At 34.6% G+C, this 24519-nt stretch overlaps 1 protein-coding gene across 3 annotated transcripts in view; it reads left to right on the top strand.

The window, feature by feature from the left end:
- Positions 1-24519, top strand: part of LOC126890634 (transcriptional repressor CTCF-like) — a 97903-nt gene that overhangs the window by 35150 nt on the left and 38234 nt on the right. For all 3 annotated transcript variants that reach the window (XM_050659722.1, XM_050659720.1, XM_050659721.1), the window contains exons 4-6: positions 12953-13130; positions 19020-19337; positions 22156-22443. In XM_050659722.1, the coding sequence (XP_050515679.1) occupies positions 12953-13130; positions 19020-19337; positions 22156-22443 (784 nt within the window). The remainder of the gene's footprint in view (positions 1-12952; positions 13131-19019; positions 19338-22155; positions 22444-24519) is intronic.

Raw genomic sequence — 24519 nt, 5'->3', positions numbered from 1 at the left:
CGGAAACAACAAATAATAAACTGTAAATTACGATCTTCCCAGAACGCCGATTATAACGAAACTAAAACCAAATTGTAAAGCACATTCCAGTGATAGGTTAGAGAGATAAATAAGGTCAAAAATTAAATTTTTAAATATATTTGCAGTAGAATTCTTTTATCTGGCGTACAAAATACGCCAGCGCGTGTAGTTAAAGGTTAATATTATTTTTCAAAGAGTCCACCCTGTTCACATAGAAAAAATAATACGAACCCACGGATTATATTTAATGCCGCATTTATACTCAGCTATTGCCTCTGCTGCTGCTGTTGACGGAAATATTGCCCGAAATACGATATCAATGCGAGTGAGGTATTCACATCAGTTCCTCCCCATGTCCCCACAACTCATTACCGAACGACTCACAAGAAAGGAATGTGACAACAACATCGTCTTGCTCCCTTACTCACTTGCCGCTTTGCCGGCTGCCAACCCGCCTTTGACTTCTCTCCTTTGACTTCCGCCACTAGAACCGACTCTTTGGGTATGTAGGTGCAATGGCAGTAGCATGACGAGTAACAGCGCGAGTGAGCTATTTACACATTCACGCTGCCCACTTCCCTGTCCAATTCCCTGTCGAACAGGGCTGAGTATAAATCCGGTATAACATGTATGAATATCATGGGTCAGTGTGGGAGAATCAAGAAGGGCCAGATTTAAATGTTAAATAAAATTAATGTTAAATCGGATACCTACATCGTATTGATATAATATATGTAATCTATAGCAATGTGGATAAATTAAAACTTCTGATTTACTTATAAATTATGGATTTCCATCTTTTATGCCAGTCAATTATATATACTTTTTTCCATTGACCGACGCCGACGGTAACTTTTCCACTAATTTTGAGTGATAGCTGGCTGCTATCAATGAGAGCATGCTTTGGTAGAAAATTCAATACCTGAGAAAAGTAAGTGTCAAAAACATTTGAGTTCATTTCTTCGTGATAATCTTTAGTGGATTTTGAAACTGTACCTCTTTGTAGTGTTCTTGTAACATGTAATGTGAGCGTGAGTCCCTTGTCCATGGTGACCCCGTAGTACTTTGCTTCATTTAACTATTCGATGGGAGTGTCGAACATCTCTAATTGTTCGGTTGGTATGCCGCGTCTCTTCTTAAACATCACAGTTTGGGGTTTTTCCTGATTTACTACAATTTTCCACTGTATGCACTATTCTTCTAGGGCGTCTAGTGCTGTCTGAAGGTTTCCAGATCAAATGTCTTGGTTTATGTGTTTTACCACTGTTGACGTGTCGTCTGCATAAAGGCTAAGCATGGTGCCTGATGTTCTGGGGGCATCAGCTGTGTATATGTTATACAGCAGCTAAGACAGAACAGCTCCCTGAGGTACTCCTCCTTCAGACTTCCGACTTCGGATAGGACTTGTCCTATGCGAATCCTGCGTTTTCAGTTTGTGGGGTACGAGGAGAGTAGTTCTGTTATGGCATTGCTATATCCATAGTTCTTCATTTTGTAGATTAGTCCTTTGTGCCAAACTCTGTCAAATTCTTTGCTTAAAAGACTGCTCGGGTGTAATTGTTCTCTTGAATGTCTGGCTCTAAATCCAAATTACTCTGCTTGTAAAACCTGTAGTGTTTTTGTTTCCTCTTGAAGCCTTGAGAGTCTCACTCTTTCAGCAATTTTGCTTACTGTTAGTAGTAAGCTTATTGGCCTGTAATTCTGTGGAAAAATTCTGTTTTTTCCTGGTGTGTGGATTGTGATTACATGGGCTTCCTTCAATCGATTAGGGAGTCTTCTAAATCTCATCGGAGCATTTATTATGTTGGTCAGATAAACGACTGCTTACGCTGGGATTAGTGATGCCGTCGAGACCGAGACTAGTCTCGTCTCGTCTCGTCTCGACTTTTCGAGACGAGACCGTGGTTCAGTCTCGTCTCGCCTAGTCTCGACGAGACGAGACCCAACGAAAGTCTCGTCTCGGCGAGACGAGACCAAATGAGAGTCTCGACGAGACCAAACGAGAGTCTCGACGAGACCAAACGAAAGGCTCGACGAGACCAAACGAGAGTCTCGACGAGACCAAACGAGAGTCTCGACGAGACCAAACGAGAGTCTCGACGAGACTCTCAATTTAGTCTTGAAGTTTTCAATAAATACGTGTATCTCTTCAACTCAATCAAGATCTGCACTGTAACAACAATTGAATGTAGCATTATGATTGAAAAATCAAGTGTGGCGTGGCGGATAAATAAAATTCAACTAAGGTGAACTGTAAATATGCAAAATAGATAAAAATTTTATAAAGCACACCTTGAATAAGGAGTCATTTTGGCGCACTAGTCCTTCGGGAAAGTCGAGGAAAACGCATCGTTTTCCAAACATGGATTCGTACGTCAAAATGACTCCTTGCTCAAGGTCAAGGTGTGCTTCAGTACATAATGCTGCACTTACCTATACGAAGCACTTTTCTGCACGTTTGCGCGTTGCGCCTATTTCTTTATTGCGTTGATATTGCACAGCCTATAATTTCTGATTTATTAGCAACCACGGAATGAGTGATTTATCATACTGATCGCAGAAAAAATTATTTTTCCGGTTAAAGTTTATTTGCGCTGCAAGAAAAAATCCTCCGCAGAGGCTTGCATTTACAGTTGTCACACATTCTTTTATTTGTGTTAGGTATGGCTTTGTACTTAAAACGAAACAATACAATAAAGACGAAAATTTTATTTTGTACAAAATGGCCGATGAAACAACAGAATCACACATTCTAAAAAAAGTAACATTAATCTCAAAAAAATAAATTTATAAGTAGTATAATGAGTAATTAACATAATTAAGTACTTATTAATAATGCCTACATCTACCTATAAAAGGAACAATTCTGGTTATAAAAAGTTATTCATTTTCTTTAATAGACTTGTACAACTTATTGTTGCACCATGAATTAATACATAAAAGGCATCTAGCCGAGTCCGCACTCAATCTATTTCTATGTTTTCGAATAGTTAATCCGGCTCGCGAAAAAAGTCTCTCCGCTGGCACACTTGTAGCAGTAATACTAAAATAATCTCGAGCCATTTTCGACAACGTTGGATATGTAGAAGCATTTTGATTCCACCATTGCAAAATGTTCGCATCTCTGGGGGCTCTCGGGCTATTGAAATACGCATCTATTTCGTTACGCCATGTGCTCTCCGCAGATTTTTGATTTTTCATTTCAAAAAGACAACATAAATCAAAATCTTCATCCTCTTCTCTAGTGGAATGTTCGGTAGTCTGAGTGGAATTACTTTTAAACTCTGGTGCATAATATTCATTCTTATAAATTTCTTCAAATTTCTGCATCGACGAATTAAGTAATTCCTTGCCCCAATCTGTCAAATAGAAAGTTTCTTTTTTGTGTCGAGGATCTAACAGTAATACCACGCAATATATCCAATTGGCTTTGGTATAGTGCTTAATTAATTTATTACGAGCTGCCTGGAAAGCGAGCAGTATCATTTCATCCACTGATGTTCTATTTTCTTTGGAGTCTAGAGCGAAAATTTCTTCTTCTAGTTTGTCAAGTAACATATTGAAACCAATTACCACCAACGGCAGCGTGACATATTCTTCTGCACTCAGTAACACAGACAGTGATTTAAAATATTTCAATATTTTCTGGATTTGGGAAAATATTGCCCAGTCATCCTCACGTATTTTTAACGAACTTAATTCGGCATTGTTCTCGCATAGGGCATTTAATGCCGGTTTCAGTTTAATTGCAACAGCCAACATGTCATTGGTGGAATTCCACCTAGTGGAAACATCCACATTTGTTGCTAAACATTTAATGTTCGTTACGTCGCAACAACTTTTAAATTTGTTTTGCCACTGTTCACTTCGTTTTATTTTTAGGAATAATGTTCGCAACTTACTCAACGGTTTTTGTTTTTCACCCGCATCTTCTTCTTGATCAGACTCAGATCCACCATCTTCCCCATAATCGTCATAATCATTTTTGGGCTCGTCTCGTATTAACTTCAGTATGTCTTGGACAGCAAGATTTAATATGTGAGCGAAACATCTGAAATGTTGATCAACAGGATCAAATTTCACATTAACATCGTCGGCCATTATTTGAGATAATTCGTGCATAAATCGGGTATTAGAGGCGGCGTTATCGACTGTAATGCCTTGAAGCTTTTCAACAATGTTGTACTTTTTTAAAGTTGAATAAAAGAACTGAGCTATATCCCGTCCTGTGTGGTGTCCGTGTGATGGTACAAAGTCAATCACCAGAGACTGGAGCGTATAATTATCGTCTACATAGTGAGCGGTTATCCCGTAGAACGATTTATTGGCTACAGATGTCCATCCGTCTATTGTGAAAGAGACTTTTGAACTATTGGCATTCATAATCCTTATTACACTCTCTTGCATTTTATTAAATCGATCCATAGCTTTTATCTTAAGGCTCGTACGTTTGGGATACACCAGTTGTTTATTTAAGTAGCCAAAAAGCTTTTGGGAGAAATCGTCTTCAAAAAAATTAAAAGGAAGGTATTTGACAGCTATCCACTCTACAACCAGCTCATCAAATTCAGGTTGACTGATGGGTGCGCACGCGCTACCAAACTGTAAACAATAAACCAAATAAATATGTTAAAGACCAATTTTTTGGAGTTCAAACATGACAAACATACAGGTTGGGGCACTTAAGACGGATCGTGCTAAAACTGCGTTCCCGTAAAAAAATTAAAAAAGCTTCAAACGAAAGTTACACCGAATCAAATTGTTCATATTTTAAAGAATAGATATACAGGGTGTCCCTGAAATAAGCGGCATAAATTTAACCACAGATTCTATGGACCAAAATAAGTCGATTGAAGCCAATTTATCTATATACAAAGTTGCTTCGTTTGGCCGTGAGAGGGCGCCAAAGTTTATTTTTATTTTTAGTTTTTCTGTAATAATTCATACGCGGATCGTTAGATTTAGATGAAACTAGGTACCTGGATACTGCTTAAGATGCTCTAATATCTGATATGCATATCAAGGTCATTTCGATGCGATAAGGATATAAACCACCCCCACCGTAACAGAAACCGTGGTGTAACTTTTTTATGGATTGGACATTCCAGTCATTATTTTTTCTGGTAAAATACCAACCTATTCCGCATGTTTTTTGTCTCTTACAAAAAATGAATATCTGCAGCCGTTTTCGAGATAAAAAATATTTTAGTAATCGCAACCCCGAATTTGGCAGTACCTAAAATTTTTTTTTTGGCTCATTTCGAAATAGGAAAACGCAGACACAAATTCCTTGGACTAAAATAAGTTGATTTCATTCAATAAATTTTTGTCGAAAAATGCTTGGTTTTTCTGTGAGACCTATTGGAATTTATAACGAAAATTTCTAAGTTTTGTGCCCTCTCACGGACAAACGAAGCATTTTAAGACAAAATTCTTATAAGTAAAATGTACTTATTTTGGTCCAAGGAATCTAAACCTGCGTTTCCCTTTTTTCAAATGAGCAAAAAAAAATTTTTGATACTACAAAATTTGGGGTTGCGATTACTAAAATATTTTTTATCTCGAAAACGGCTGCAGATATTAATTTTTTGTAGGAGACAAAAAACATGCAGAATAGGTTGCTATTTTACCAGAAAAAATATTGACTGGAATGTCCAATCCATAAAAAAGTTATACCACGGTTTCTGTTAGGGTGGGGGTGGTTTATACCCTTATCGCATCGAAATGACCTTGATATGCATATCAGATGTTAGAGCATCTTAAGCAGTATCCAGGTATCTAGTTTCATTTTCATCTAAATCTAACGATCCGCGTATGAATTATTACAGAAAAACTAAAAACAAAAATAAACTTTGGCGCCCTCTCACGGCCAAACGAAGCAACTTTGTATACAGATAAATTGGCTTCAATCGACTTATTTTGGTCCATAGAATCTGTGGTTAAATTTATGCCGCTTATTTCAGGGACACCCTGTATTTTTGACTGTACAGAATTTCGGGTTGGGGCTGTGCACCCTACATGTTATTTCAGTTTTCAGTTGCTCGTTGAATTTTATTCAGGCTCTGATAAGCATACGTGGAAGATAGGGTCTACTAACTTTTACCGTTTTACCGGTTTTTTTGGGAAAAATTACGCTTACAGACCCTTCCTAATTGTAACATCGAAACACCTTGGAAATGAATGAAGAAACGTTAAAAAGTGAGCACATCAGCGTTGCACAGAGCATAAATGTTGCTTTCATTTTACAGTCATACAGTTGGGTATTGCAAATTAAGAATTATTATTAAAACTACACGGAAAAAAATGTGTGAGAAATTTGTGGCGCAAATTTGTAGCAAGCAAATTGTAATTTGTTTCTACTGTTTTTGTATAAAAACTGCCTTCCTATTAAAGTGGTGGAGTGGAATATACAATAATTTAGGAAGTTTCGTGTATTACAGAATGAAATACCAAAGAAGAGAAGGTACTACATTACTTCAGTGCATTACGTTGCAGTAAATGATGCTAATTGCTTGTTGTTGTGAGCGCAATTTGGATAGTACTGGTTAGGATCTATTGTAGTAATAGTTACCAACATAATTACTATTGCAAATTAGTCATAGCAACGGTTATAAATATTTGAATGAAAAATTCCTATGAATAACAGCAGTGATGTTTGTTATAGCGGCCAACTTTTAGAGTGATAAGGAACTTTAAAGCGTTTGACAATGGTTCTGTTTCCATTTATAAAATCCAAACTAATTGAAAAGTGAATACAGGTGTGCGAATAAGGGTTTGCGAACGCATTTGCTACTATAACGTACATCTATTAATTGCCATTTACTAGTAAATGGGTAGGTACCTCTAACTTAGGTGGGTACCTAGGTTATTACTTGTACAAAAAATGTAAATAATGCACCGTTGTCATCGGAAGCCTTCGGGCTACAATTTTGTAAGGGACGAAGTTTTTCATTTGAGTCCTCGTTTTCGAGATATCGAGTGATAAGTGACAAAATCCGGCAGACCGAATTAATTTTCGCCGCACTTCAAACGGAGTTACGACCTGACAAAGATCGAATGGCCCATATAGGCGCCAATGCATTTCGTTAGGTTCTCGATTTTTTTCCGACGAAACGGCTACATGCAGTTTGATGAAACTAGAATCAAAAAATTGCGTCATGTATAGTGTACCTTGAACAATAATTAAGGAAGCTTCGTGTATGAAATATGCAAGAAGAGTAGTTACTACATTACTTGTAAAAATAAATAGAAGTTTCTACTTTGCCTTTGAACTAGAATTTTTTGGTTTAAACTAAACTAGGTATTGCCATTTTAAAACAACTAGCAATGTTTACATTTAAACTTAAACTACACACTTCATTTCTAAACATCTGATAATGACTTTTTAAAGTTAACTAAAATACAAATTTCTGTTTTTAAACAACTAGTATTTCCTGTCATTAAACTCAATTAGAAATTTCAGTTTTAAAGACGAAATTTCTACTTTTAAAGTCGGAACTTTTAATAACTTTTCAACAACTAAACTATTATACACTTTTAAACTAAACTGGAAATTTATACTTCAAAATTATAAATTTTTACTTGTTAAACTTCTATCAAATTTCTGTTTTTAAGGTAAACTAGAAATTTTTGCTTTAGATTCTTACGTGCTTAAGTTAAGTTAAGGTTAAGTCTTAAATTTGCTTTATTTCTTGAATTTTTTTTGTTACGTTACACTGCGTACACAATCATATTAGTTTGGATATAAAATGTCAGATATTTATCAAAAATATTCTTTAAGTATGTATAATGTTATATCGATGTTTATATAAATATCATTATATTTGCCAACCCTTGTAAAAATATTATCATTGAGTCAGGGAAAAGTTGAAAAATCGTCTGGAAGAGAGAGTCTGGAAAAGTCAGGGAAAATTATTTTGAGAAAAAAGTGTCTACCCTGTTTTACCAAAAACTGTTTGGGGTCCGTCTCACCCTAGGTGGTCCAACTAGACCGTATATGGTGGTTCATGTAACCCTTAACGGTTGGGTTAGTTGGACCATTAGAACGTTTTGTTTATGTTTTTTTATTGAATACTATGTGTTGTTTTTTAGAATTCTGATTTTGTTTATGAAATGTGCAATAAAGTTTGCGTAGTTTGCTATTTTATAACTTAATTAATTAAGCGTATTAAAGAAAATATTGGCACTTTTGAAAATGTGGTCATCTCCCCCGGAATTACCCAATATATGTAAGTACATGGTGTTCTTTTTAAAATAACGAAGTTGCCAAGTGCCTAAACCGAACATTCTGAATAATCGATAAACGTAAAATAAAATAATAAAATTTGTTGACTTTTTGAATTTACAGACTTACGTGGCAATTGATATTATGTATTTTTAATAATTTTTGAATTTTTATGCAGAGACGATGAGGCCGTGACTAGTTACCGTTAATTAGAAAATCAAATAGTAAGGATACGAAAAAAAAAAGAAAGGCAACATTGGCTTACCTGATGCTGAGAACTCCGAAACATATTGGAGATTGTTTGCTGTTTGATAGCCGATGTCGATGCTGCTGCATTTATGCCTCTTCCATGTGTGTTGTCGGCAGGATATAGTTGAGAAAATTCCTTCTTGTGTCGAGCTCGTAAATGCTTCTTTAATCCACTCGTGTTTGATTGTTTCATTTTTAACTGAACATTTTTGCCCTGCAGTTTACATAATTTACACTCTGCATATTTTTGGTTCAAATTGTTGTGCAAATAGGCGAAGAGATTTTTAAATTTTTCTGATTGCGAGTTGGCATTAACACGTGATGTAGAAGCACTGGAGTAAGATTCATCTTCCGGAAAAACTGATGACTGAGAACTGGACGACATGCTCGTGGTTTCACATTCCTCTGGGACAAAATCTTTGTCTTTGTCACTGTCATCACTAGCACAATATGGATCTTGTTCTTCGAGAATCTCGTCTGCAGCTTCGTCTCCAACTAGTGGTTTTGCACGTTTTACAGTGGTTGATTCAATCCTGGCACTTCGTTTCATTGTTGTAATTCACTCTACACAATACAATATATATACCGTAGTTGTAAAACACATTAAAAATGCTTACAATCAATATGTAACACGCGTATTCGACGTATTCGCACTCGCATTCGCTGATTGAAAAATTGTTGCGATTGCAAGAGCTAAAAACAGACTGAGACTTGAACCCAAAAGATAAGAAGTAGCTAAGAGAGAAGGACCCATGCGGTTAGTCATCGAATTATCAGGTAGACGAAACACAGGAAACAGAAACATAAACTATCCTGGGAAATTCCCATCTGCAACATCTGCAAGCTGGTGTGGTTTATGACCTACCGCCAAAGGGCCAGACCAGTGAGTAATTGCAAGTACAGGCCAGTCGCATTAGGAAGGTTGAGAAGAATTTACAATATACTTTGCATTATTGATGCAATTTAAGACGGTCTCTAGCGGGTGCTTCCGCCATAAAGCATAGAAACAGATTGTGCGGGTTTTCGGAGAATATGACAATTTGTACTTCATACGTGGAAATGTGGGAATGAAATAAAAATCATTAGTCGAGACTGGGCGAGACTAGACGAGACTAGACGAGACCATACGAGACGAGACGAGACGAGACGAGACTGCATTAGGTCGAGACGAGACTTTAACTTAGTCTCGTCTCGAGTTAACGAGACGAGACGAGACTAAGTGAAAGTCTCGTCTCGTCTCGTCTCGTGGCAACACTAGCTGGGATGTATTTTAGGCTCCTGTTGGTTATTTCGTCCAGTCCAGGTGATCTCTTAAGTAAGGTTTTCCTGATTAGGTCGCTTACTTCTTTTGAGGATAAGTGTTTCACATCGTATTCTTAGTAGTGGTAATATTCTTAGATTTTCTCTTCAAAGTCAGAGTCTTTTTCTTGGTGGTAGGGTAGCTCATGGAACGCTGTCTTTCTAGAGCTGTTTTAATGACTTCGGCCTTGTCTTTGGTGGTGTATACTATGCCGTTTTCTTCATGTAAAGGTACCATTGGTTTCCTGTAATTTCTTAGGATTTTCTGTAGTTTCCACACATGGTCCATGGTTTTACTTTTGTTACTTCGCATTTTTGTCCCATTTCTCGCTCAGGCGTTTTTGGAGCTCGCCTTTGATCTGCCTATTTAGTCTGTTTGCTCTGTTCTTGACTCCTTGGACTCTTTTCTTTTTGCTCTGATGTTTTCTGTCATGCCATCTATCATATTATTATTATTACGTACATTACTTTATAGTGTTTACTATAAATAATATCACAAGGAAAAAATTCCTGTATTGGCTGTATACCATAAATCACAAAAAATAAAAACCTTCTCTTGTAAAAGGTATATTTAAAATCCCTAAAAAGGGCTGTATCACAACAAAAAGTTTTCGGAATCAATATTCCATCATCAGTGTTATCACAGGTTTACATGCTTTAAGCCACCAAAATGTACGGGTAAAAACCCTTAAATTGATATTAAACAGTTGGGGTTACATTATATTATACAGGGTGTCCAGAAACTCTACCGACAAACGAAAACAGGAGATTCCTCAGATGATTTTAAGACAATTTAACCCAATTCACCTAGTCCGAAAATGTTTCCTAAGGGAGCTAGAGCTCTTTGAAGATGGCGTCTTTTAATTAGTTTTTCTTAAATACCTGCAAAACGCTTGCATTTATAAAAACGAAAAATGGTACGTATATTTATCTTCCAAAGATACATCGATTCCATCCATTGTGAATTTCCAGTACCGGTCATAGGCGTCCGTGTTGGGTAGGGCAACGGTTATTTTATCGCATAACTTTTTTATCTTTAATTTTTCAACATTTTTGACACTGGATTATTAAATTATGAGGTATTCTAGTACTAAAAGGTACTCTTGTTTTAAGTCGATAGAATACACCGGTTTCTAGAAAAATCGATTTGAAAATTTTTCGTGTTTTGAATTTCAAAAAAAAAAAATTCAATAAGAAACTATTTAGAAAAACGAAAACTGGTACGTTTATTTATATTCCAGAGATGAATCGATTTCATTAATTGCGAATTTCTAGTACCAGTCTTATGCGTCCGTGTTGGGTAGGTCAATGGTTATTTTATCGCATAACATTTTGTCTTTAGTTTTTAAGCATTTTTGACACTAGATTATTAAATTATGAGGTATTCTAGTACTTAAAGTTACTCTTGCCTTAAGTTGGTAAAATACACCGTTTTTTCTTTAAAAATTTTTTTAAATACTTTTTGAAATTCAAAAACGAAAAATTTTCAAATTGATTTTTCAAGAAAACGGTGTGTCCTAAGGACTTAAGACAAGAGTACCTTTTAGTACTACAATATTTCACAATTTAATAATCCAGTGTCAAAAATGTTGAAAAGTTAAAGGCAAAAAAATTATGCGATAAAATAACCGTTAACCTAGCCAAAACGGACGCCTATGACCGGTACTAGGAATTCGCAATGGATGGAATCGATTTATCTTTGGAAGATAAATACGCATACCAATTTTAATTTTTTTAAATATAAGCCTTTTGGAGGTATTTAAGAAAAACTAATTACAAGACGCCATATTCAAACAGCTCTAGCTCGCTTAGGAAGCATTTTCGGACTAGGTGAATTGGGTTAAATTGTCTTAAAATTATCCGAGGAATCTCCTGTCTTCGTTTGTCGGTAGAGTTTCTGGACACCCTGTATATATCAATCGGGTTTAAAACGTCTTGCGACGTTGTCCGATGCCTAATTTCCATGACACTCTATCATCCCATTGGCCGTCTCTAAGATCTTTTGCGCTCATCGCCTTCGTTACTCCCTCTCTCCAAGATTTCTTGGGTCTTTCTCTCTTTCTGCGGTTTGGTGGTACCCATTGCATAATTATTTTAGGGAGTCTTGAGTTATCCATCCTCTGGACGTGTCCGTACCATATCAGCTGTTTTCTTTCTATGTCTGTTGTTAAAGAGCCGTCAACCCCCATTCGCTGTCTTATCTCATCATTACGTATTCTCTCTCTGCGTGACACTACTACTGATCTTCTAAAAGCGTCCATTTCTACTGCCTCCAGTTTTCTTCTGTTGTTTTCGGTTATCCGCCAAGTTTCTGCTCCGTACAATAGACTGCTTTTAATAAGAGATTCGTAGATATTGTGTTTTCTTCTTTTTCCTATTTCATGACTCCACAGTACGCTGTTTAGACAACCTATTGTTTTTCTGGATTGTGTTATTCTTCTCTTTATTTCTTCATCATCTTTCCCCGTTGTGTCAAAAATGATTTTATATAATACATTATATTATCTGATTTTAAAGGATGTTAAAAATATTTCCAGATTAACCCCTGGCACCACATGACATCAACCATATTGGTTGGAAAATTGTAGATAGAACCTTACATGGCAGAGTTTAGGTGACAACTAGCAATATGGTTGATGTCATGTGATGCCAGGGGTGAATCTGGAAGTATTTGTAACATCCTTTTAAGGGTTTTTACACATTTTGGTGGCTTAAAGCATGTAAACCTGTGATAACACTGATGATGGAATATTGGAACGTTTTGTTGTGATACAGCCCTTTTTAGGAATTTTAAATATACCTTTTACAAGATAAGCTTTTTATTTTTTGTTTACTACTTTTTGTTGTATTTTTCTGTTAAATATTTTTGCTGAAAGAGTTGTTTCAGTAAGATTTTCGATTATTTTAATTATATTAATACTTTTTTTTATATATATTTTTGTTCTGAAGCTATTTTCTTGTGGTATTTTTGTAATTAACTATTTTTAATGGGAAATAAGCCACAATTTTACTAAAAAAATTATTATACTAACGTTTCGACGTCCAAATCGGATGCCGTTATCAAAATACAAAAAATATTAATAAAATCATTTTTTTTAGTAAAATTGTGCCTTATTTCGTATTAAAAATAGTTAATTAAAATTATATTTATTTTTGTAGCAAATTATCCAACAAAGTGAAGATAACCAGTTTGTGATTAGTTCCGGCAATGCATACCAAAGAGTGACAGTAGTACCATCTGATAATAATTCCGGCGAACTTAGCTATGTGCTTATCGTTCAAGATCCCTTGGATATTAAAGAAGGAGATCAGACTGACGGAGAACAAGATATGACTGGTAAGTGAATTTTTTCATTCAAATAATAATTCTTAAAATTGTCACAGTATCAAATAATCACCATATAAAAGAATTTGGAGCCATCCCATTTGTATTGTATATGCGCATATAGATTATTACATTAAAAGATCATCATCATCAGGGCTCTTCATTCCGGATGGAATGTTTGCCGCTCTTACTTAGAGCTCTCTGATTCGCTTATTGCGGTGAATCACTACACACTCCACTTGTGTGTTGTCAAAGTATGACTTGGCTTTCGTTACAATTTTCTTCCACTCATTTCGATATGTGCATAGTTCCCTCCAGTTTCTCACTTCCACAATTGTGATATCTCTCATGACCTGGTACTCCCATCTCTCTCTGGGTCTTCCCCATGGTCTTTCAGTTTCTGGTTTCCATCTGGTGATCTTAATCAGTAGGTCGTTTTTCCTTCTCTCTATGTGTCCCAGCCATCTCAGCCTCTGCGCGTTAATAAATCTAATTATATCTTCTTCCTTTATTATGTCTCTCAGTTCATGGTTCATTCTTCTTCTTATTTCTCAGTTGTTCATTCTTATCGGGCCCATAATCCGTCTGAGGATTTTCCTTTCGAATATTCTCAATTTTTCTTTATCTGTATCGGTGAGGCACATTGTCTCAGCTGCGTACGTAACTACTGGTCTGATTGCAACTCTGTATATTTTCAGTTTTGTATTTCTGGATAAGTTCTTGTCCTTCATTAGCCTATGATATCTCCAGTATGTTTTGTTACCTGCTAGTATTCGCTCTGTCACTTCTTCACTTCTCTTATTTTGGCCATTCACTATTACTCCCAAATATTTAAATTGTTGAACTCTTTCGAAAGTGTAGTTTTCTATTTTGATTTCTCTCGTCCTGTAATCTTCTCTTCTAGAGCAGAGTAGATATTTTGTTTTTCGTTCGTTAATTTCTAGACCTCTTTTCCGTGCTTCCTTTGCCAGGATTGTTACTGCTTCTTTTAATCTTTCCTTCTCTCTTCCCATAAGGACTATATCATCTGCATATGCAACTATTTGTGATGAGGAGTGGGCTGTAGTTCCTTTAATTTTGGTTGCCTTGGCTGTTTCTTCTACTGCTATGTTGAATAATAACATTAAAAGATATAAATAGTAAATGCATGTGTACCTGAAGGAATATGAAACAAATACTTTAAAAATCTTTAAATTATCTTGGAAAAATATTAATTGGCGTGAAGAGCCACTGTAACAAATTCCTTACTTCTGCGACTGAAACCTTTCTGGTAAAGTCTATAGTCCCGAAAGCCACTGCGCATCCGCTAGGAAAAATATTCCGATTGGGATTTTTTGCACAGTCTTACTAAAAAAGGACCCCTTTTAACAAATTTGCATGTTGCCAGGACCAAAAGTGGGTCAAAAATTTTTTAAATGTTTTTTTTTTGTTTTTTTCCTAAAATTATTTTTTTTTGTTTGGAACAAAGTTTTTTTAGGTTTTTTGGAGCATTCCAAACAGAAAAGGTCTTTAGTGACTTTTCTCTAAAGTTGATAGTTTTTGACATATAAGCGATTAAAAATTGAAAAATTGCGAAATCGGCCATTTTTAACCTTCAAAAACTATGTGAAAAACTTAAAATTTGAATGTTGCCAGGGTAGGTAGATATTCTTTAAACATCGATTGATGAAATCCCGAAGAGTTTTTTGCAATACAGTATTCAAAACTCCTTTGTTTTTAATTTCTAATCACGCGTGCGCGACACTATTTTCCACCGTTGCATGTGTATACAGTATGATGCAAATGAAAGGAATAAATTCGTTATTTCGTAAACCGGCGACTTTAAGGAAAAAACCCGAAACAGGTCGATTTTTATTTTAAAGTTATGATATTGTGGCATATATGGTATAATAGTGACGTCATCCGTCTGGGCGTTATGACGTAATCGATCATTTTTTTAAATGAGAATAGGGGTCTTGTGGTAGCTCATTTGGAAGGTTCTTCAATTCTCTATTCAGTAATGTAAACAATTACATAATTATTTATACAGGGGTTCCAAAAATTTTTTATTAACCCTTAACTTGACAATGTGTATCTTAATACTCACCTATTTTAGATTTTTTTTACAAAGTTTAAACCTCCAAATCTGCGTAGATATTGTAATGTGTATTTCGATACACCCCTGTTCTTTGTACAGGTAACTACACTGTTGCAATTTTTATATTTGGCGGGAATAAATTTGTCAACTTTGTATAGGTTAGTTCTGTGACGACCGTTGGCCGGGTTCAATTTACCAACTTTTCCCAAGATAATGGTAGTTTTTGTGGCGATTTGTAAAGTTATTTTAATTCTGTGAATAAAATCGAATAAGGTAAGCATTGTCCTTTAGTAATATGTCAATAGTTTCGTAATTTAGATGTTTGATAAAATGTGAGGTTCGTCTAAAAAACATGTGTATTTAAATTTACATCGCCAATAACACGAACAACGATAAATGTAAATTTAAATACACACTGCCCATTTTAGACCATTTAAATAAGAACGAGGAGTAATAGGTGTCCAGGGTAGTACTCGTTGAATTGTTAACTGTATAAAATTAATATATTTTATGATTTTATTTAAATGTATTCCAATAAGTTTTAGTAATGGGCGCTGGGTATTAGTTTCAAGGTCGTCTTTGTTTCAGATTATGGCTTCCAACAGAACAAAGAGAATATACAATTAGCAACTCAACAAATAAATGATGAGGAGGTTTGTGAGTATAATATTTTAGTTCCCAATAGAAATATTGACTCCGATATTGAAAGTGATAATGAAGAATATATTATGTTACCGTCCGCCCCTTTAGCATATTAGAAAATTCATTTAAGTTTACTATTTTATCGAATATATTGCTCGAAAACGAGGAGATCTTGGAAAACGAAGCAAACAATGAAAAGGTAGAAAATGCAGAAGTTGCTAAAAACAACGAGCTAGATGAGCGTATTGCGTATGTTGTAGATGAAACCTTAGCAGATGAGCTTGATCATAAACCTCTCAATTTAAAAAAGAACAAACAACAACAAAAATGGCAAAAGAAAAACAAAACCAAGAAAGCGAAAATATACAGATGGACAGAGGAACCTTTTAGCTACCCAGTAGATATTGAAGAGGATAATTTTCAAGTTTCAGACGAGATTTTATCTCCAATTGATTACTTTAAAATGTTTTTTGATGATATAAATTTTGATGATATAAAAGAACAAAAAACTTTAAAACAATTTCTTTTTTCCATAATCGACAGCTTGCTCCGTAAAAATAAAAAAACTTGGAAGACCTTCAAATGAGGACATCGCTGTTCCAAAAAAAAGAATAAGAACCATATTTCAACCCCGGCCAGAAGGTGATATAAGATTTGATAATTTCGGACACCTTCCACAATTTTCCACAAAGGGCCGATGTCGCAATTGTGTAAATATCCAAACACATATAAAATGTACGAAATGTGACGTACGTCTTTGTTTTGTGTCAAAACGAAATTGTTTTTACGATTTTCATATAAGCAAGTAATCATTGTAATATTTGTGTTAGTAAAATAAATCAGTACAACCCTGGGTGTTCTTTCATTTTTCCACCTAATTTTAATTTCGAAAACAAGTACTTAAATTGGTAATGTGTATTGTAATACACACATATTGTTTTAGGGTTTCTTGGCGTTGTGCATTCAGATACTCACGTACAAATCAAAGTCAAAATTTGTTAAAAAAAAGTTTATTAGTGAAACTGTATTAATTGACGACCCACTTCAACAAATAATGTCAGAAATAATTTTTATTTTGCGTATTTCTTGTTTTGCCAAGTTAAGGGTTAAATTAAATTATTTGACAAAAAAAGAAGTAGAAGGACACCCTGTATAAATAATTATATAAATGTTTATATTACTGAATAGAGAATTGAAGAACCTTTCAAATGAGCTAGCACACGACCCCTACTTTCACGCCCAGATGGATGACGTCACTAGTATACCATATATGCCACAATGTCATAACTTAAAATAAAAATCGACCTGTTTCGGGATTTTTCCGTAAAGTCGCCGGTTTACGAAATAACGAATTTATTCCTTTCATTTGCACCATACTGTCATGTAGGTGGAAAATAGGGTCGCGCACGCTTGATTAGCAATTAAAAAACAAAGGAGTTTTGAATATTATATTGCAAAAAACTCTTCGGGATTTCATCAATCGATGTTTAAAGAATATCTACCTACCTTGGCAACATTCAAATTTTTAGTTTTTCGCATAGTTTTTAAGGTTTAAAAATGGCCAATTTCGCAACTTTTCAATTTTTAATCGCTTATATGTCAAAAACTATCAAATTTAGAGAAATGTCACTAAAGACCTTTTCCGTTTGGAATGATCCAAAAAACCTAAAAAAACTTTGTTCCATGCAAAAAAAAATAATTTTAGGAAAAAACAAAAAAAAAAACAAGTTAAAAAATTTTTGACCCACTTTTGGTCTTGGCAACATGCAAATTTGTTAAAAGGGTCCTTTTTGAGTAAGATTGTGCAAAAAATCCGAAGTAGAATATTTTTCCTACTAAGTCCAGAAAGCCACTGCGCATCCGCTAGGATAAATATAGAGCGTTATCACTGCGTGATAAAGTGTTTACAAAAAGCTTTATTTTTATGTTTTATAAAAGTTATATACGGGTAGGAAAGACAAAAGAACGAATTTTCGAACGTGGAAACAGACGACACTCCAGATTTACCATTATCTGGACAATTGATCCAAAGGCTGGATTCTAAGAACGAAACAGTTGTGGATGTTCAAGTTTTCAATGAGAGTCAGAATGAAAAAAAAACATTAGTGACCTCGAGTATCATGGTTTGGAGAACTTTGCTGGCTATATCTGCCATAAATTGAAAGACTCCAGTATTCAATCCGAAGATTCTTCAACGTACACGTGGGTTGATCATTTGAGTGAGGGTTGATGTGAAGTTTATGTAAACCATCAGACACTTTTTTGTCATATTGAGCTACTGGAGACAATTTTTCGTTCCACAAATGGTGATTCCATTTTGGTAACTAAACATTATTTATAAAACCTTATGTCCAAAAGTGTAACTGTAGACTGTTCTAATAAAGTGAAGAAGTTATTTTTTAGGTCTCGGATGTACTTCCGAATTAAATAATTAAACAAGTCTCTTGACAACCTGACATTGCGTAAACGAAAAATTATAAAAACTGCTACATAGTTACTGTATGTACGTTTGTTTCACAATCACACAATTTGAATAAAGTGCATGGCATGAAAATTTGTAAAACTTATTTTTGTCTTTTCCGAGCCTGTCACTTACATCTGATGAAATACATTATTTAAAAAGTAAACATTTTGTTTTTTTTAACAATCCATTAAATTTATGGTTTCAATTTTTGGGGATTCTCTTCCCCTTGGTAAAGATTATATTATTGTCTTATGTGTAGGCCAATAATCAATTTTTGCCAACTAACGTAATATAATAATTTTATTAGATATCGATTATATGAATAATTTTATTTTCCGTATCCCAATATAATCGAGACTGGGAACTTTACAATTAACTGAAAATCTATTTAAATGAAAGGAAATAGTTTAATAATTTTCCTCTAAACCATAAAAATCACTTAGTTTCTTCTAATCATAATTCATTCATTTTTACTATTCTCAAATTTCATTCGCGTTCATATTGCGAACGCATAGACGGGAGTATTCTTTACTCTGTTGCTGACGTCATGCGCCAATCGGACGAGTTTCCGTAAGTAGAATATCAGGGCCAATTGACCCCGTATAATTGAAAATAATTTAAAATTGTAGTGTAGACGTCTTTGATACACATTAGTTTTGTTAACTTAATTGTTAACCTACGTTTTATAATTTTAACGCTAACTGTAAATTCTTTGTAGTGTATGATTTCGATGATGCTGAAGATGGAGGAGTAGTAGATTCAGACGAAGACGACAAAAGTAAAATAGTTAAACTTTTACCTAGAAAATCCCAAGTTGTTGCACAAGCTCACATGTGCAACTATTGCAACTATACCAGCCCCAAACGGTATCTTCTTTCCAGGCACATGAAATCGCATTCTGAAGAACGTCCCCATAAATGTAGTGTATGCGAGAGGGGCTTTAAGACCCTAGCTTCCCTTCAGAATCACGTGAACACCCATACTGGAACAAAACCACACGCTTGTAGGTACTGTGATGCAGCTTTCACTACTTCAGGTAAGCAAAATTATATTTAAAAAAATAAAATTATATTTATATATAAAATAAGTTTTCTATAGCCATGTTTGCACTACATTAATTAACTACTATATGACAACACAACATTTTGAAACTTATAAAACATAATATCAACTTGACTAAAAATAAGAGAGCCACAGGACAATATAATACATATGAATAAGCTTTTCAATGGAGGGATGGAGATCATGGCGAGAAAAAATAAGCTTAGGAAGACATCAACAAAGATGGTACGATAACTTAACAGCGGGACTAAATTGGTACCGGCAAGATCAGAACAGATAAAAGGGAGAATAGTGGGAGAGGCCTATAACCCAATGATAGAAAACGGCTGAAGAAGAACAAGAAGAAACCTTTCAATATTTTTTCGGTGTCGTGTTATTTTCTTCTCACTTGTCAAACATCTGTGGATCTTTTGTTTCAATATTATAGATTTTATTTTCGGGTAAACAGTTAACTGATGTAGAGACAACAGCTATGTTAGGCATTCTATGATGAATATTTATCTTCCTGTGTAAGTATTATGGTATGGTGCCATTATCCAACACTATTTGGTTGCAAGTTACACTAAAGTTTTTCTTCCGACCATTTTTTAAAATTTGTAACGTTCATGCAATCATAATAGTCTCTAGATTTTTACGTCGACTTCCAGCTCAAATAAGATCTATGAATAAAACCTTTTTCATTTCCTGTCATAACAATAATTAAACATTGTCCTTTTGACAGGGGGTTTCTAAGTCCATTATTACTCGTATCACACAAGTTGTTTTTTGAAATATGACTAGGGATGGCAACGATGTATCGATAAATTAAATATTGATATATTTTAAAATTTTATCGATATTTTTATATCGATATTGAAATTTCTATTGTATTGGAAAATATATCGATATTTGAGATTCAATGTATCGTCCACACAGGATTAATATACCATATTGGCAAGATATAAAATTATAATAAAATCTTCTATAAATTAAATCCTTACTTTTTTGAGACGCTTAGTTATACTATTCGCACCGTGCGTCTCCCCTCTATTTACAGCAATTTTCAGTCAGGTGACACGCTGTCAGATTTGTAAGGACGTTTTAACATTGAGTCTTTTGGGATTATTTTGTTAAACTTGAATATTTTATTTTCTAGTGATAATAAACGAATACAAATTGTCAGAATTCATTAGTTATTCTTTTATAGTGTCATTTATAGTTCAACAAAAATATTTTTTGTCGTTAATAAAGATTTATTTAGGACAGATTTATATAGGACATACCGTATCCGTACTTTTTGGAGTCAATTCGAATTTATCAGAGCTAAAAAGTTTATGTAATGTGTACAAAACTTATAAAAACGTAAATAATATTATATCGTGTGTATACTGCCACATCCTTTGTATATATAGAAAAAGTTAACGTCACTTCATCCTTCTAAGGCCGATGCCACATTATGCGTTTTGACCGGATGCGTTTCCGCCGCATCCGGTGAAAACGCATAGTGTGACAGATCGGTCCGGTTGCGTTGGAAACGGATGCGTTTTGAGTCATCAGTACGCGCTTACAAACTGCACCAGACTAAACGCATAGTGTGACAGGTCGGTCCGGTTGAGTTGGAAACGGATGCGTTTTCACCGCATCCGGTCAAAACGCATAATGTGGCATCGACCTAACAGCGTTAATCAATTTTATTCTTTGATCTATTTTTTTGGGAACGAGGAAAATAAAAGTATTTCACATCACTATTACTCCATGTATTTTTACAGTGACCAACACAACAAATAACGTGATATGGCATTTTTTTTAAAATGTCCCATTTAAACACACACTAGAGCGTCCTTACAAAGATTCAAGCAACCGCCACCATGAGCAGGTCGGTCGATTTTGCTTTGACACTGTGTTAACGCTCGGAGCGAATAGGTCATAGGTACTAAAAAAATATTCAATATTCTACTACTCTAAAGAAATATCATAATCACGATTTTCGACCAGTATTATTTAATTTCAATCTCCTATACCCTTAACTTGTTTTCCAAGTTTCAGGTAGTATCATATAATATTTTTTAACTTTTAACAATGTTTTTCAAGAGGACACGCTATGTAAACCCTAATAAAACGATTTCAAATTTAACATTTGCCATGTTCACCTAGTACGTTCTATAAAGTTTTATAATAATTTTATTGTATTTACTAAAACCCTAAAACTCAAGATGGTCAGTGTTACTGGTGTTGTAAACAATGCCAAGGAAAGCTCAAGTATTGTCCTTTTCATGATCATTTTTCAGTGCGTAACAAATGATAGGAAAAAGGGTAAGTCCGTGATAATACACATTTATGACATTTATTCTAACATGACATTTTAGTTAAATCTGACAGTTGTCACATTTTATTTTCAATTTGGAATAAAAACAAATCAAATGTGATTCTTGCATTTATAAAATGGTATTTTCTTTGATTTGTATAGTCTTATAAATTATACAGATTATATTTGTAATATTATTATCTAATTAAAAAAAAATATTTTTTAATATGGCGCCATCTATCGACAACTAGAATAACTAGAATAAATGTTATAAAAATGTCACCGACGAAATGTAATCACCGACGTGCCTTTTCTTCTGTCACATACAATTTAATGCGTTAGAAAGAAATCGAAAAACTGTGACGCACTGAAAGATGATCATGAGAAATACTGTACTTATAAGTTCTCTATCCATTCTACACTGCTATTCATTGTTATAACACTTCTTATTTATTTAATATAATGTTTGCTTTTGTAAACCATATAATGTTATTGTTTTATTTTACAGGAGAATTAGTGCGTCACGTAAGATACCGCCACACCCACGAAAAACCTCATAAATGCACAGAATGTGATTATGCTAGCGTCGAACTCTCCAAATTGAAGCGCCACATTCGTTGCCACACGGGGGAAAGGCCTTATCAATGTCCACATTGCACGTATGCAAGTCCTGATACTTTTAAACTTAAGAGGCACTTAAGAATCCATACTGGGGAGAAACCTTATGAATGTGATATTTGTCATACACGATTCACGCAGTCAAACAGTCTCAAGGCCCACAAACTTACGCATAATAGTAAGCAAATATTTTATTGATTCATAATGGGTGTTTTTTCAGAGGTATAGAAATATAAATTAACAACACTTTTTAACTGGCGACTATGTTGACAGCTGTCAAGTGATTTGTTTTTTTTTTGTTTCGCATTTCAGCATGAATAATAGACTGACGTCTGAACAACGCTTCCAAATTGGGCAAAGTTATTTTGAAAATTATGGTTCTGTTCGAAATATATATCGAGCACTACGTCCTTTATGATCAACATAATCATTCACCAGAGCAATTAATTCGATTAACCATGGAACGTTGTTGCACCACTTTTACTCTAAATGATAATACGCATCCAAAGAGACGTCGTATAGTGCGTACAGAATTTGTTGCTAGTGTAGCGTAGCATATAGAGGAAGACCCGCATTAGTATATCCGCCATTGTGCACAGCAGTTGGATATGTCTCTATCCACATGGAATATTTCCGAAAATAACTTGGTTTGCTTGCTTACAAAATCCAACTCGTGCAAGAATTAAAGCTACACAATCACATAGCAAGTAGTGATGTTGATTATAGTTACTTTCGAGTATTCGTTACAAATCGTTACTTTTGTTTAAAGTAATAATTTACAGTATTCGTTACTTTGATTACTATGATTACTTTTGTTACTTTTGTATTTGAGTATCGGTAATCATATCTAGAATCGTATTTCTCAGTAGGTAGCTATTTTGTATAGGTATTCCGATATAACGACGACCTTCACCAATCTGTTTAAGGGATAAAAATTATTTGATTACTATGATTACTTTTGTTACTTTTGTATTTGAGTACCGGTAATCATATCGAGAATCGTATTTCTCTGAAGAGGAAGGTTTGTATAGGTATTCCGATATAACAACGACCCTCACCAATCTGTTTAAGGGATAAAAATGATTTGATTACTATGATTACTTTTGTTACTTTTGCATTTGAGTACCGGTAATCATATCGAGAATCGTATTTCTCAGTAGGTAGGTATTTTGTATAGGTATTCCGATATAATATCGACCTTCACGAAGTACGAAGTAATCAGAGTAATCAAAGTAATCAAAGTAGATATAATAGTCGTTACTCGCTCTTTTACGATTGGTACGAAGTAATCAGAGTAATCAGAGTAGATATAATAGTCTTTACTAGCTCTGATACGATTGGTACGAAGTAACGAAGTAATCAGAGTAATCAAAGTAACGATTTGCCTCTCTGTATACTAATCGTTACTTTCGGTATTCATAAGTAACGAGTACTTTATAACGAATAGTTACTTTTTCAACATCACTAATAGCAAGGCGCAGATTCGGTGAATTGGCCCAAAACGAGATTGCCGTTGATCCTGATTTTCATAAGCGAATTTTGTGTTTTCATAAACAAAACTGCTGTATTTGGAGTGAAGATAATCCTCAAGTATATGTCGAGACACCATTACATACGGAAAAACTGAGTGTTTGGTATGTTTTATGGGCTGGTGGAATCATTGGTCCATACTTCTTCAAAAACGAAGCTGGCCATAACGTTACAATCAATGGTGACCGCTATACAGCCATGATTACTGACTTTTTCATTCCTCAATTGATGTGCACGAGATTTGGTTTCAAGAAGACGGCCCAACATGTAGTTAGTGTCACAATTGATTTATTGAAGGTAACGTTTGACATCCGCATTGTTTCACGGTTAGGACCTGTGAATTGGCCTCCAAGATGGTGCAATTTAACACCGCTAGACTATTCTCTGTGGGGATATAATAAGTCGGTAGTCTACGCTGATAAGCTTAAAACGATTGACCACTTGGAGGACAACGTTCGCCGTGTTATTGCCAATATACAGCCACAAATGTTGGAAAAAATCATCCTATGTCAGAAATCATATTTAAATTATAATTCCAAAAGATTATCTTTTGAATAAAGTCAATTTCATGTCAATTAAAAAAAAAAGAATGTGTGTGTACGCACGTAAGAAGTTTGTACGCACGTAAGAAGTTATACTTCTATTATTTAATTTCAACGAAATAAATATACTTAACAGTTACAATACCAAAAATTAACAATAATTACCAAAAATTAACCAAAAC

This window comes from Diabrotica virgifera, chromosome 8, assembly GCF_917563875.1.
Source record: "Diabrotica virgifera virgifera chromosome 8, PGI_DIABVI_V3a".
NCBI classification, from domain to species: Eukaryota; Metazoa; Arthropoda; class Insecta; order Coleoptera; family Chrysomelidae; genus Diabrotica; species Diabrotica virgifera.
This window is presented reverse-complemented; position numbering and strand designations above follow the sequence as displayed.